Raw genomic sequence first — 14,666 nt, 5'->3', positions numbered from 1 at the left:
GCTGTCCACGTCCAGAGAAAGCATTATGGAGTCTGAAGGTAGATCGGTGCATGCTATTTGCTCTCTCTCTCCTTTTTATTTTGTTTTGTTTCCCCTTTCTCGTGATTCATTCCATTGGTTATAATTTTTCTTTACAACATGACTAATATGATAAATATGTTTAATATAAATGCATATGTAGAGCCTATATCAGACACACTGTCTTGGGGAGGGGGAAGAGAGAGGAGGGGGGAAAATTTAAAACTCAAAAGCTTGCGGAACTGAATGTTCTAAACTAAAAATAAATGAATCAATTAAAAAATTGGGGCAATCTTGAGTATGATATGAATCTAAAAATTTAAAAAGTAAAACCATTTAGGAACAGCAAAAAAGAGAAATTATTTTTTACAAATGAATTACAAGAGGAAGAATTGATACAGAGAAATTAGATGGAGGAAGAGGGCTAGTAGCTCAGGTAACCTACTTTTATCAGGAATGGGTTTAGGAGAGAATAATACATATATATTTAGAAGAGTTTAAAAGTCTCCTAAATTAAGAAGAAATAAAACATTAGGGTCATAGGGAGCAGGGAGAGGACAAGGGAGGGATTTTTGGAGAAGAGGGTGAGGGAATAGGCAAAAGTGGGGTATAGAAAGGTGTTCAGATTTCTGGGAATGGGAGGATAGGGGAGAGATCCTTATGGGGGGTAGGGAAGTAATAGGAGGGAAAGGTAGCAGGTGGAAGTAAAGTAGAGGAGGTAGGAAGGATAGGACACAAAAGATATGCAGAAACATAAAAAAAAAGATCAGGACTAAAATATATTTGGGAAAGTATATGTCTATATATGTATGTATTTATGTGCGTGTATACGCACATACACACATATACAAATATCTATACCTATAGAGAAACACATCCAAACTTAATTGTAGCCTTTGGGGGTGGGGGAGAGAACAAAGCAATAAAGTGTACAGCAGAGAAGAAAAGCAAACTTACAAAGAAGCAAAGAAAAGATAGGCAGTTCTCAACACAATGTACTATTTATCACACAGGCTTTCTTGAAATGAAAATTTATTGCTCCATATTTTGAATCCTCTCTTATGTTCTGCTATACACGACAAGGTTTTTTTTCTTTCTTTCTCTGGATTTAAGTTACAATATTTAAGTTTATGATATATTTTTGTTTCTTTTCTCTATTTGGTATTTATGTTTTGGCATGAGTCTAAAATAAAATTAAAGACAAAAAAGAAAGCCTTCATATACACTTTTTGTGATGACAAAGTGGAAACAAAGTGGATGCCCATTGATTGGGAAATATTTAAACAAACTGTGGCACTTGAATATAATGGAAAATTACTGTAAGAAACTATGTATAGGTAAGTATGGAAAGATCCAAATCAGGGGTGGGTGGGGAACCTGCATCCTGAAAAATAAAATCAGCCCTCGAGGTGCTCAAGTGTGGCCCTTTGAATCCAAACTTCACAAAACAAATCCCCTCAATAAAAGAATTTGTTCAATAAAACCTGGACTCAGCCAAAAGGCGATACCCAAGGACCTAGAAGGCCTAGAAGGTTTCTCACCCCTACAGATGAACTGATGCAAAGTGAGGTAAGCAGAGACAAGAAAACAATACACACAATAATGACAACATTATACATGGAAACACACACACACATATGCACACATAAGTGAATTAGCAAATTATAAAGATCAAGCATGACTCACATGAAGAGCTCTAAAAGAATACATGCACTACAACCCTTTGTGGAAGGTATTAAACAATGCACACATTTTTGGACTTTTTTAATGTATTGATCAGTTGTACTTATTTTTTTAAATTTTCTTTCTCTTTTTTTAATGTTTAAAAATACTATCTTTTATAGGTAAGGGACAAGGATATTGGCAATAACTATGATGATATAAAAAACTAGAAGACTTCAATAAAAGTTTATTAAACACACACACACACACACACACACACACACACACACAAATATACCAGTAAAAAAAGAAAGAAAATGAATCTGGAAAGCTAAGTAACAAATGTCACCTTCCCTCCCACTCTCCCACAAGGACTTGTAGCCAGTTCTGTCAGTTTGGCCATCTTTTTCTTAAGTAGAACATTCTGATCATTGTAGGTTAAAATGAAGAGTTATTAAGACACTGAAGATATCTGAAAAGCAAAGATATCTAGAACTGTACCTGAGGCGTAGAAGAAAAAGGTGAACAACACATGCATGTACAATTTCTTCATGCAGCAGTGAAATCTTTCACACAAAACAGTCAGAAAAAGCGATGTTCCCAGCCAAATAATGAATGGAATGGGACATTAGGAAAGTTTTAAGTGCTTATATTTATAAGGACTCACCCTAAATGCAGTTCCTTCCTCTATAATGGTTGGCAATTGGGAGAGGCAAATATCAACTGCAAGGTCCCAAGCTTGCCTGGGAAAAGAACAGAGAGGGTAATACAAAAATGGTTATTTCTTTCTTTCAGATAATGGGAAAAACCCACCACAAAGTGAAAGGTGCTTTGATATAACTTAGAACAAATATTCTCTTCCCCTGAGGCAATGGTATGGGAGAAAAATAACCATGAAATGATAATTAGGAATATTATGATAAAGAGCCTTTTTTGACCAGTGAAATGTCTGAAGTCACCAGTGGCATTACTCTGTTTTGGTTGGTTGGTTTTTTGTAGTAAAAAGACAGACTGACTAATCTCAAAAGGGGAACTCTTACCGCTTTCTAATGGAACTAGGCTACTGGAGACAATCTAGCCACACCCTTGGTCAAACAGGATAGAGTTTTATGCAAGTGAATCTGGTTTGCTCAAAATGAATGTGTGACAATTTGGGGTAGATGTGGAAATAGTCTGAATTATTAAAGAGAAACCATATAATAGTTACTGCAGGCACCTGGACTCCTATCCAATTACTTCCAAACCTGAAAGGAAGACAGAAGCATTCCTAACTCTAGAGAAAAGGGGAGGAAAACACCTCATACATAGAGATTTCATTGCTCTAAGGGACCTGAAGTTAGAAGAATCAAGCTACGGGTAGCATAGGGGCAATGTGGCAATGTAACTATGTCCCAGGGTGAGCACCAAGTAGTAACAGGGAGGTGTAGGCAGCCCCTACCAACAAGACAGTTTTAATTGCATCTTTTGCTTCATAAATAGAAAGTGAAGTATTGTTTACTCTTGTTTAATCTCTTGACTTAATTTCTCATTATAATTTTATTAATGGCCAGTACCAGGGCATGACTCAACTATTTCCATAACCTCAAATCCTAAAACAGACATATACTACCTAAATGTTGAGTACATTTAAAAAATACTTAGTTTTCACTGCATTAAGAACATTGATCTCCTGGATAAAGCATAAGTACCAGCCAGCCATGATTATCACATCTCTTAATTCAGCTTTGAGATCAGCATTTCAATTTAACTCACTGAATAATCCTGTGGCTGAGACATAAAAATATGATGATAACTATAGTTTCAAAACCACTAATTCTTAAATAACCTTTGGGATGTAGCAAACCAGACTCTCTGAGTTTTTAGTTATGTTTTTGCTTATATTTTTCTGGAAAGCAGTGGCAAATAAGATGACATTTAGTTAAAAAAAAAATCAATAATTTATAAGTGACCTGTAAGAGCTAATTTACAAAGTGTCTAATTTATGGGAGAAAATAACTAATGAAGTGGAAGAACTTGGATGAATCAGGGCTTGACATTTTCAGCTGTCACCTCATAGATGGCAACCAGGTTGAGAACAGATGCTTAGTGTCTGGCTGCTTAACATCTGTTTCCACAACTCAGCTGTGTGCTGCCTATGTATCTTAGTAAAACTTTTCACTCAAACTTTCAACTGATAGGCCAAAATGAACATATGGGATTGTCAAATTGGCACCTCTCCATACGCCTGCTCTCCTGGCATTTTAACTTACTATCTACATGACCTTCAGCAAGTTATTCAGCTTTTCTATAAAATGGAGGTCAGGGTGAGGGGAGGGTGTGATGGTTGACTATATTGCTCCTACAGCAACTTTCAGCTCTAAACAGATGATCCTATAAACTTATTCGTTTCACTTTCCTAGTCTGTCTACTCCATCATAACTTTAGTAATCCAAAAGACTGATAAGTGAAGAAATTAATTTCTGGACATAAAAATGCTTATTAAGCTTGTCCTGAATAATACTGACATCAGATAGAGATGAAAAGACTTAATTCTCCATTAGACTATAAATTCCCTGAGGCAAGAACTAATACCTTTCTTTTCATAGCTAGTATTTAGAGTAGTGTATGCTACATAGTAGGTACTTAATAAATGTTTATTTAGTATTATTATTTCATTGAATTATTCAGTGGGATATCATATGAAGTATGATTGTAAGTGATGAAAATGATTTTCAAAAAAATATTACCCAAACAAACACCTAGATGAGCACTGCTGTCCTGTCCAAGGTGGCTACTGTGAGAAGCAGACACTTATTCCAAAGATGTGACTTTTGCTAAAAATCTTCTTGAAATATTTGAAAGAGCTGGAGACAATTGCTTGCATAAGAACAATGGATATTTTTTAAAAATCACATTTATCAGGAACACTGAAGTTGAAAAAAACATCTTCAGAATAATATTGTGACATGGGAGCTACAAGGATTATTATTTTCATTTTGCAGATAAGAAAACTAGCTCAGGAAGGTTCGTCTTACCCATGATTATAAGCTAGTAAATACTTGATGTGAGACTTTAATTCTAAATTTCCTTACTACATGTCTGACTACAACTTGTTATCTCCTAAATTATAGCAAGTCATTCTTAAAGGGTGGATATGCCAGACACAATTTATTTGAACACGAGGCTGATCAAACAGGAAGGTAATCAAGCTGGACAATATTATTTTGGGCCTCCAAAAATGTGTGATAAAAAAACAAGACTGATTCTCTACCCTGGCTTACAAATTGGTTCTCAAGACAATTTTGAAAGAATACTCTTGAAAACATAGAGTAATGCTCATATCATTGTAATAAGTATATTGAACCTCCAAAAATGACACTCTGAAGGATAGCTAGCAATCATTTGAATGAGTAAGCTCTGGGAGGTTGGCTTAAAAAGAAATCCCTCTAAACCAGTCATTTCTTTAGAATCTAAACTAGTATATAACTATTTGGTACCATTTTCTTTCCCCGTTCCTGTTTGTGGTTTTTCCATCACACTGCTTACTAACTGAGGCAGCTATGTGGTTCAGTGGATAGAGCTGGGTCTGGAGTCAGGAAGACCTGAGTTAGTTCAAGTCTGGCCTCAGATACTTATTAGCTATGTGATCCTGGAGAAGTTATTTAACCTCAAACCCTTAAAAAAAAACCCCAAAAATCAAACCCTTAAATTCTTAAACCATTCCAACAACCACAAAAGCTTACTAATACTTGGTTAGACTAAAACTGAATCCAAAGAAAAGAAATACACTAATGTTGCTGTTCCATCTTTCGGTCGTATCTGACTTTTGGTAATGCTGTGATCATAGTATGCCAATACTGTTCATGGTGTTTTCCTGGCAAAGATACTGGAGCTGGTTGCCATTTCCTTCTCCACTGGAATAAGGCAAACAGAGGTTGAGTATGAAGGTGGATTTGAACCCAGGTCTTTCTGACTCCAGGCCCAACATTCTATCTACTGAGTCATGTAGCTGCCCCACTAATACACTAAGCTTCATCCTGAATAATAATGACACCAAACACAGATGAAAAGTGTTAACTGTACATTAGATTGTAAGTTTCTTGAAGCAGGAATTGTCTTATACTTTTCTTTCCATATCTAGTGCTTAGAATAGTGCATGGCGCATAGAAGGTGCTAAATGACTGACTTTTCCTTTTCATTGACTATACATGTGTAGGCAGTTGCCAGTCCTTTGTTTTTATATTTGCAATAATACTTATAATATCTGGCCCATACTCTCAGCTCCTATTTCAATCACCCTAGTTCAGGCCCTCATGTCTTCCTGGCTAGAGTAGTTACCTCCTTGATCTCAATCTACCCTCTCTACAATTCAACATGAATACAGAGAGACACGGAAAGACTTAACTGAATTGATGCAGTGTGAAGGAAGCAGATCCAGAAAAGTAACATACACAATGACTACAACTATGTAAACAGAAAGAACAACAAATAATACAAAATAGTTGAATGAGAATGTTGCAAAATTACAAAGAAAAAGCATAGTTCCCAAAAAGAGGTAAAAGAATAAACTTCTCCCTACTTTTTGGCAGACATGAAAGGTCCACAGTATAGATGTTAACTACTGTATTTGAACTGGAAAGTTTCTACACAGGTCAGTAATGCTTAGAAGTCATCTATTTCATTAAAGATTCATTTTCCCTGAACAATATATTCGGTTTTGTTGGGCAAGTTCTTCTTGGTTGTAAGTCTAGTTATTTTGCCTTCTGAATTAACATATTCCAATCTCTCCATTCCTTTACAATGGTGGCTGGTGAATCTTGTGTGACCATGACTGTGGCTCTAAGGGTATGTAAATATTTTATGGATGCTTTCAATATTTTTTCTTTGACCTGGAAATTCTGTATTGTGGTTAGAATATTCCTGGAAGTTTCCATTTGGGGATTTCTTTCAGGAGGTGACCAGTATACTCTTTCTATTTCCACTTTGCACCTGTTTCTAAAGGATTTGGGCAGTTTTCTTTTAATATTTCTAGAAAACTGATATCTAGGTTCTTTTTTTGTTCATAGCATTCAGGTAGTCCATTAATCCTTAAATGATTTGTTCGTGATCTGTATTGAAGGTTAGTTGTTTTTCCTATGAGATAACTGACATTTTCTTCTATTTTTTTTCAGTCTTTTGACTTTGATTTAAAATTTCTTGAATTCTCCTGAAGTCACTGGCCTCTATTTGGTCAATTCTAATTTTCAGGGAGTTTGTTGCACGAACAAAGTTTTGTACTTTTGTCAAAGTGGAAATTCTACTTTCAATTATTTTCTCCTCCATTTTTTTGCTGAGCTAATGCCCAAACTCTATCTGCCTTTTAGGCTGTGGTTATAGATGTTTTGTAGTCATAATCTTTTTCTGGGTTTGTGTCGTGAGCATGTGTGTCACCGTAATAGTTTTATAGTGGGATTCTCTTTTTGTTTGCTCATTCTAACAGCCTACTTCTTGATCTCAGACTTGATATTAGGGCAAAACTCTGTGGGTTTTTAGAGGAAAGTTGGTCTTTTTGTTGCATTTTTGGAGACTGAGCATTCATTGTGTTCCAAAATTTCAGGGACATCCCAGATTAAGAATATGCAAGCTTTCAGAGTCAGAGGTAATCAACATTTATTAAATGCCTACTGTGTGCCAGGCATTGTGCTAAGCTGTGGGGATACAAAAGAAGGCATAAGGTATAAGAGAATCCCCTGCCTTCAAGGAACTCACTGTTTAATGAAGGAGACAACATATAAAAAGAAGCTGAAAAGGGAGGTGGAGGAGAGGGGAAGAGTTAGCTGGCCTAGGGGCATGATTAAATTCTATGGCTAGGGTGGGAAATGATCTGAGGTGTGAGTTTCAGAGATGATTTCATCTTGTAGAATGATGACTTTCTGGAGACGCAGGAGTCCAGCAGGGCAGTCAGGTAGGAAATGATCCGTAAAGTTACTCAGGCCTCCTTAAATGATGAAGAATCAGGGAGGAGCTCCCAGATACTCACACCTTACCCACTCCAACCAAAGGGAGTCCCTGAAGCGGCTTGATATAGGACAAGGTCTGATTTCTGTTGTCTTGATCCAAGCTCTACAACTTCCTGACCTGGGTTTGAGCTAAGCAATAGTAGACTGCTACAAGACTTAGCCACTACAAGCCAGCTAGGAATCCACTGGCTCAGTGACAAAACTTCAGGTTCCCCCTCATTCTGAAATTCTTGCCTTGATTATTCCTCTACATATTTCAGACTGGGCTAGATGTTGGAAGTGAGTCCCTGCTCTGCTCCTGAGATTTGAACTACTGATGCTGCTTCCTTCTGAACCTGATTCTCTCACTTGAGGGCCTGAAACCATTCATTACCCTGGAATGCAATCCTTGGATGCAAACTCTTCGGCTCTAAAATCAGGAACTGGGTATTGAGGAACAAAACTGTCAGACAGCACCTGTTCCTATAATGGTGCCCTTGTATATGTCAAGGCTCCACAGACTTTTCTGTCTCCCCATGCTATCTTGGGTTGAAAAAATGACTGAATTTTTCTTAGACTTCTTCATCAGGATTCATTCTGGTATATCTTCTAGCTATCTTTAAAGGAGTTAAATCTGGGGAAGCTTCAATCATGGAGCCATAGAATTATGGCTCCAAAAATCACTATATTCAATCTCTCCCTGTCTAATGGCTGCCCTACTGCCTACAAAAATCCACATATATCCTCCAGTCTCAAAAAACCCTCATCCATTGCAATGTCCCATATATCTCTTCCCTTTTGGGGTTAAATTCCCACTTCTTACCTCTGATTTCTCCAAAGTTACCAATGATCTATTAATTGTAAAATGAATGGCCTTTTCTCAATCTTCATCCTTCTTGCCCTCTTTGTAGCCTCTGACACTGCTGATCACCTTTTTCTTGATATTCTCTCTAGGCTTTTGGAACACTTCTTCCTAGTTCTATCACTCCTCAGTCTCTTCTGCTAGATCTCTTCATATAGATGACATCCACTAAAGTTAGCTATCCCTCAGGGATCTATCCTGCACCCCCTTTTCTTCTCCCTCTATATTTTTTCACTTAGTGATCTCATCACTCCCAAAACTTCAACTTTCATCTCTATGCTAATGATTCTTAAATCTACTTATCTTGCCCCAGTGTCTCTGCTGACCTCCAGACTACCATCTCCAACTGCCTTTCAGACATCTCAGACGGGATGTTCCTCAGATACTTTAAACTCAACATGTCCAAAAATGAAGTCATTATCTTTCCCCACAAACACTCCCCTCTTTCTAGCTTCCTTGCTATTGTGAAAGGAACCACAATCCTCTGAGTCATCTTCACTTGAAACCCATCTGTAATCTTTGATTCTTTACTCTCATCCTCCAACCCAATTAGCTGTCCAGCAAGGTCTGTCAGTTTTACCTTCTTAACATCTTTAGCCCCCTTAAGTGGGCAAGAGATCTCTGAATCCCACTAATCCTACTGCCTTCTTTGGGTTGATGACTTTCAGTTTATCCTATACATAACTATATGATGTATATGTTTGCATTAGGTATAGTAGTATGTGTGTAGATATGTATAAGTACGCATAGTTGTTTGCCCCATTAGTCTGAGTTGCTTGAGAGAAAAGATCATTTTGTACCTTTGGTTGATCTCCAGTGCTTAGCACAGTACCTGGTACACAGGAGATACTTCATAAATGTTTACTGACTGACTGACTTTTCCCATTTCCTCCAACTTTCACCCTTAAACAGATCCTGCTCTGCCGAGTCCCAAGAAAGAGGGAGGGATTAGACAGGCTCAAAATGATCCTAAAAGCAGTTGCCCTTGGCCTGAGGGAAGGACTAATGGAAGCAGAGCCAGAATCACCATGCATTCCATTATTCTCTAAGGTAAGAAGGTTATGGCAGCATTGGAATACCAAGAAGATAAAAAGAAAAATATTGGGCAATCAAATATATCAAAGAGAAAAAGAAAGAAATAAAACCATAGGAGAAAATTAGGAGTAATGCAGAGTCAAAAATTAGAGATCAATGTAGAATAGAGTATTCAATACAAAATATAGAAAACAAAAGACTAAAAAAATTTAAAAGGACCTACTTTCTAATCCATTTTGCTACTCTCGTTTTAAGGACGAGTTCATCCCATTCACATTCAAGAAAACAATTATTGTGTTTTTTTCCTCTTTTTCTTCCCACCCCTACCCAAAAAAAGAAAAAAGAAGTTTGGAAAAGATAGGAAATAGAATCAACATTAATAATCTATAACTGGAGTCATTTTGCCCTTTCACACTTCACCAAGTAACAAGTTCTTAAATTTTCTCTCTATTTAATGCCCCCTTTATCAACAGTCCTCACTAGACAGAGTTTATTTTGCTATAGACTATTTCCTTCCCAACTCTAAATTCTGTCTCTTAAGGCCCTCTACCCTCCTTCCTATACACCCTTTAAGTAGTACTGTGTTGAATTTAATATATTTCTATATAAAATTTTTTGGGTGTTGGAATGTGTATGAATATTCAACCCTTCTTTGCCCGGTTTAATAAGTTTCATGAAATGACCAGTCTATCAACCCCAAACCCCATGACTACAAACTCTTCCTTTAGCCTACCAAATTAAGAGAAAGAGCAGGTTCCTCCATGATCATTTCTTTCCCAGAATATTCATTTTTCCTTCCCTTTTTAATTTCTTTCTTAAAATCAACAAAACAGAACAAAGACACACCTAGGTCCTGAGTTTGTCTTTCTTTATTCCCTCTGTGTCCCTTGAAGATAGTGAAGACAGTGAGGTTCTGAAAGTTCACCTGTCTCTTCTTTGCCTATTAGAATATAAGCACTCTATTACAACATATTGTTATGTCCATTTCTGTAAAGACCATTAAATAAAACTGGCTCAGGCCCAAAGCATTAATACTTTAAAATGAACCAATTTAAGGTTTGGATTTTATGTGATAACGCTCAAGAATTAAAACAACTTACATTCAAATAAAATGAATTTATATAATTAACCTATTGCATTATGAGACTATTTTTTAAAATTTCTTTAGGGATATTGGTCAAAAAGGGTTAACCTTCAAAGACAATATTTTTTTTTCTCATACTCTCTAATTTTGTACAAGGTAATGATTGATACACTGTATTTTAGTTTCTTGTTTGAACACTTTGTCCTTACCAACTGACTTTCTGAGAGCTTAAAAGATTCATACTAATTTAGATTTATTTATGAAGGAAAATATTTGCATGGTGAAAGGAGTAAAGGATGGGATTAAAAACTTCATTTTGGCAAAATTTTAAAACAATCAAAAATAGGTGAAATAAAAAAGATCTGGGGAGGGGAAGGGAAGATCTTTAAGATTCAAGATGAACAAAGGCTGAAAAAGAAAAGAACTCCATTTCCCAATAATCCAAAATATGAAATAAATTTCACTTCTCCCACCCTTAATCCCAGTCGTTTCCACTTTCCCCTGGACAATAGGCTGTCAATATAATTAAGAGGTAATCAGGATATAAACAAAACTGCTTCAAAGTACAGGCAATAAATAGTTCTCCTATGCTCAATAAATGTACAGGCTTCAGGCAAAATGGTTATTCAGCACTGGTGAGGGAGATATTTATTCTGGGTGGAGGAAGTAGCAAAGTCAATTATTGTAATTAAACTCTATATAGATTCTTTGAATTTCACCAAAGGGAGAAAAAAGTTAATTTCAGGGACTGGAAGAAAAGAAAGATGCATATAAATTAGAGAGGGGACTAGAGGATCAAGAGGGAAGCATCTGATAAACTATAAAGGTGAACCTTGGCAGGCAGCTGATACATAGAGGAAATATCTAAATGGACTATTTTGCTTCAACTTACTACATGAGAGAAACTCATGTCAAATTATGTTCTCCCAAAATAATGCTGCATTGGTTATTATCCTGAAAAATCATAATGCTACAATGTTATTTCATAAAAGTCATCTGAGGCAAAGAGTGCTAATGCCTGATAAATTTTTCTCTTTCATTTCTGGAAGGTTAGGCCATTTTAAAATGGTATCAGAAGAAATAAATTGTATGAGAAGAAAACGAATTCTTAATCATGTCTCCTCCTACAGCCCTCACCAGACCTGTGATTTCACCTGTACAGTCCTAGTGAGGAAATTCCTCTACTTGGATAGCCTGACACCTTCTTCACACCTGGGGCACTGAGAAATTAAATATCCATTCCAGAATCATATAATCATTGTATTCTAGTGGTAGGACCTAAATCATGGGCCTCCTGACACAGAGACCAGATCCTGTTCACTATGTCATGTCATTATTTTTTTTTTTGATCTTCTACAAATGGAAATATTAAACATGAAACAAGCTCACTGCCAGAGGATTCAAATCTTTTTATAAATAAGATAATGACAGCATGACATCTTACAAAAGTAGCCCCTGATGCGCTGGCATGAAATGGCTACAGAGTACGTTCCCTTCACTTTGATGTTAGCCAGTCATTCTGTGTGGATTTGAAACAATTTCAACCATCCCTTTAGCCAAACTGGTTTAGAACATATACATTTATTAGTTCAGGTCAGTGTATTTGTGAAATTAAAGAACCAACAAAAGAAAACAGTGGGGGCAGCTAGGGGGTATAATGGATAGAGTGCTGGGCCCAGAATCAGGAAGACCTGAGTTCAAATCCAACCCCACGCACTTGCTAGCTGTATGACCCTGGGCAAGTCACTTATATGTCTGCCTCAGTTTCCTCATCTGTAAAACGAGCTGCAGAAGGAAATGGCAAACCACTGCAGTATCTCTGCCAAGAAAACCCAAAAAATGGGTCATGAAGAGTGGTTAAACAACAAGAATAACAGTAACAAACAGCACAGAGGTTGGGAACCGCTATGGCCCACTTCAACGGGAAAGATACACACAGCAATAGTTGAATTGAATATTATATGAGGAATAAGGACAAGAGATTGGATTTTTCCTCCTTTTTGAAAGGGACTTAAGAGCATAGGCAGAGGAAAAAGAAATAAATTATTTGTCAATTTCTTTTAAAACATAGTAACAAATGATAAAATACAAAGAAAATGCATATAACTGCTCCCCCAACAAATACATACTAAATTTCTATTTAGTCATTTGTAATGTTCACAAGATTTTTAACTTGAGTAAGGTTTTATACCTATTGTTCCAAGCTATTAATTTTCTTTCCAAATCATTCTTTCATAGCTTTCATTTCTTTCCACATGCATTTCTTTAGCTTTCTCATTTGATTTTAAAAATGACTTTTTAATCTCTTCTTTGTTAAGCAAAAAACTGAAAACTAATGGGATGCTCATCAGTTGTGGAATAGCTGAATAAATTATGGTATATGAATGAAATAGAAAACTATTGTAAGAAATAATGAAAAGGGAAACCCAGAAAACTTTTATGAACTGATGCAGAGTGAAGTGAGCAGAACCTATATACAGAAATAATAATGTAAAGATCAACAGCTTTGAAAGATGTAAGAACTCTGATCAACACAGCGAACAACCACAATTCCAGACAAATCATGATGAAACATTCCTCCTGACAGAGAAGTGTTGGACTCCAAGATTTAGAATTTTTTATTCTGGCTGGGGGTGGGGGAGGAAAACAACAGATTCCTGCATTGGATGTTTTGCTTGACTCTTCATGTTCGTGACATGGAACCTTTTTCTTGCTTTGTCAATACAGGGAAGGGGAGAGAGAAAATGAGGATCTGAAAAATAATATTGAATTTAAAAAGAACACACCAAGCAAGTCTACTGTCTATAGTAATCACTATACATTTAACATTCAAAACAAGAAAAACATGTGAGGCAATGTAGTGGAAGTAAAAGAAACCTAAATGAGGAATCAAGAGACCTAGGTACTAGTTCTAATTATGACCTTGTAAACAAGTAACTTTAATTGTCATGGATTTAGTTTCCTTCACTTCTAAGGTAGCAAAATATAGTGGAAAGACAATTGTCAGAATCAATGCCTGAGTTCAGATCCTACAGCATTCTCTCCTTGTCTTACCTTAAATAACTTAAATTCTCTTGGCCTCAGGCTCCTTAGCTATTAAGGGGGGGAGGATCTAGATGGTCTCTTCGAGCTTCAGATTTATGATCCTATGACTAAGTTACAGCTATGATTCCATCATTGAACTTGATTATTTTCATATCACAGGAGAGCTTTGGCTATGTAGTAAACATAACAGAAATAACTTGCTGCAAGGTCCTTTAGCCATGTATCTATGAGCAGAATATCTTTATGTTCAATCGAAATAGCATCTCATTAAGTGAGAAAGCTGACAGTCTCAGAGTAAATTCCAAAATTAATTTGTGGAATGGAATTTTGAGTTTCAGAAAAAGTAGGAAAAGGATAAAAGTTTAGGGGGTACATTAAACCGGGCTGTTTAAGAAACCAGTGCTGTGTGTTTTGGCATCTGAGGCAACAGCAGAAGTTAAGAGGGAGGTTAGGAGGTGTCTGGATTAGCACTTCCCACACATTGCTATGAGACAACCACACTGTACTCCCTAGGAAGGGAGAGCAGCATGGTTACTTGTTTTCAAAATAAGATTTGGGAGGGAGGAAAGAGGTGGGATGGGAGAGGAGGAGTGACTAGCTGTGACCAGAGGATCTGAAATTCTATACATACTCCTTCCCTCAACAGCTTGGAACAATGTGACTTTCTAAGCTGCCTGCTACTGTGATGACTCACAGTACTGAAAAACATGGCAAAAACCAGGCAAGAGCTTTGGTTTTCAGGAAACAGGCACTAGGATGGCAAATGTCCAAGGAAGAAGTCTAAAAGGAAAACAATCTAAGCATATGCAGAACTTCCATCTGCACTGATCAATCAATCCATGGCACCCTCAAGGGGAAGAGAAAGTACAGGTTATTACCTCAAAGAAATGCAAGGATTTTAGGACCTGCAGAAATTGAAAGTGAAATAAAATGACCCCTCCCCCCATGATTTTTCATCAAAAATTAGCCAGGATATGGACCTCTTGTCTATCGTTCATTTTCC

At 36.7% G+C, this 14,666-nt stretch overlaps 1 protein-coding gene across 10 annotated transcripts in view; it reads right to left on the bottom strand.

Moving 5' to 3' along the window:
* Positions 1-14,666, bottom strand: part of RPTOR (regulatory associated protein of MTOR complex 1) — a 503,724-nt gene that overhangs the window by 190,166 nt on the left and 298,892 nt on the right. For all 10 annotated transcript variants that reach the window (XM_072645257.1, XM_072645259.1, XM_072645258.1 and 7 more), the window contains one exon: positions 2,348-2,423. In XM_072645257.1, coding sequence (XP_072501358.1) covers positions 2,348-2,423 — 76 coding nt within the window. The remainder of the gene's footprint in view (positions 1-2,347; positions 2,424-14,666) is intronic.

This window comes from Notamacropus eugenii, chromosome 2 (genome assembly GCF_028372415.1).
Source record: "Notamacropus eugenii isolate mMacEug1 chromosome 2, mMacEug1.pri_v2, whole genome shotgun sequence".
NCBI classification, from domain to species: Eukaryota; Metazoa; Chordata; class Mammalia; order Diprotodontia; family Macropodidae; genus Notamacropus; species Notamacropus eugenii.
This window is presented reverse-complemented; position numbering and strand designations above follow the sequence as displayed.